Raw genomic sequence first — 735 nt, forward strand, 5'->3', positions numbered from 1 at the left:
GTATATATATGTATATATATATATTATATATAACACATACACAAGGGATTATAAAAAGACAGGACACGATCCCCACAACACCAAAGAGACGATCCCCACAGCAGAAAGGAGACGATCCCCACAGGAGAAAGGGGACGATCCCCAGAGAGAAAAGGAGACAAACAACAACACAATAGACAGATGCACAACACCCCACACACACAGACGGAGGAAGACAAACAGAAACAGAACCACCAAGAACAACAGCAGCGGCAGCAACACCAACACCAGCAGCAACAACAACACCAACAACAGCAGCAACAGCAACAGCAGCAACAGCAGCAGCAGCAGCAACAGCAGCAGCAGCAGCAGCAACAGCTGCAGCAGCAGCAGCAGCTTGCCTCTGCGAAGAAAGTTTTGTGAGCAGAGAGAAGTTTCGAGTTCAGCGACGTCTCCGCGCACCGCATCAACAGAGACCGCCGCTCCCTGCACACCCCACAGCTAGCCAAACACAGCTAGCTAGCTAGCTAGCTAGCTAGAGAAATAGATATGTATATACAGAGCTAGCTAGCTAGCTAGCTAGATATGGATAGACGGAAAGCTAACGGGCTACTCGCGACATATACAGCGATTCACGCGGAGACAACACCCCAGCTAGCTAGCCAGCTAGCCAGCTAGCTAGCCAGCTAGCTAGCCAGTCAGCTAGCTAGCTAGCTAGCTAGCTAGCTAGCTATGGGGTTTGAACTTGTTCTTACT

General features: G+C 49.7%; 1 protein-coding gene across 1 annotated transcript; it reads left to right on the forward strand.

Moving 5' to 3' along the window:
- Positions 1–180: 180 nt before the first annotated feature.
- Positions 181–402, forward strand: EMH_0036640 (uncharacterized protein; the record flags this gene model as incomplete). The annotated part of the gene is made up of 1 exon (XM_013495108.1): positions 181–402. The coding sequence occupies one exon, from the start codon at positions 181–183 to the stop codon at positions 400–402; it is 222 nt and encodes a 73-aa protein (XP_013350562.1).
- Between the last annotated feature and the right edge of the window lie 333 nt (positions 403–735).

Source organism: Eimeria mitis, genomic scaffold, assembly GCF_000499745.2.
Source record: "Eimeria mitis Houghton genomic scaffold, Emh_scaff1421, whole genome shotgun sequence".
NCBI lineage: Eukaryota > Apicomplexa > Conoidasida > Eucoccidiorida > Eimeriidae > Eimeria > Eimeria mitis.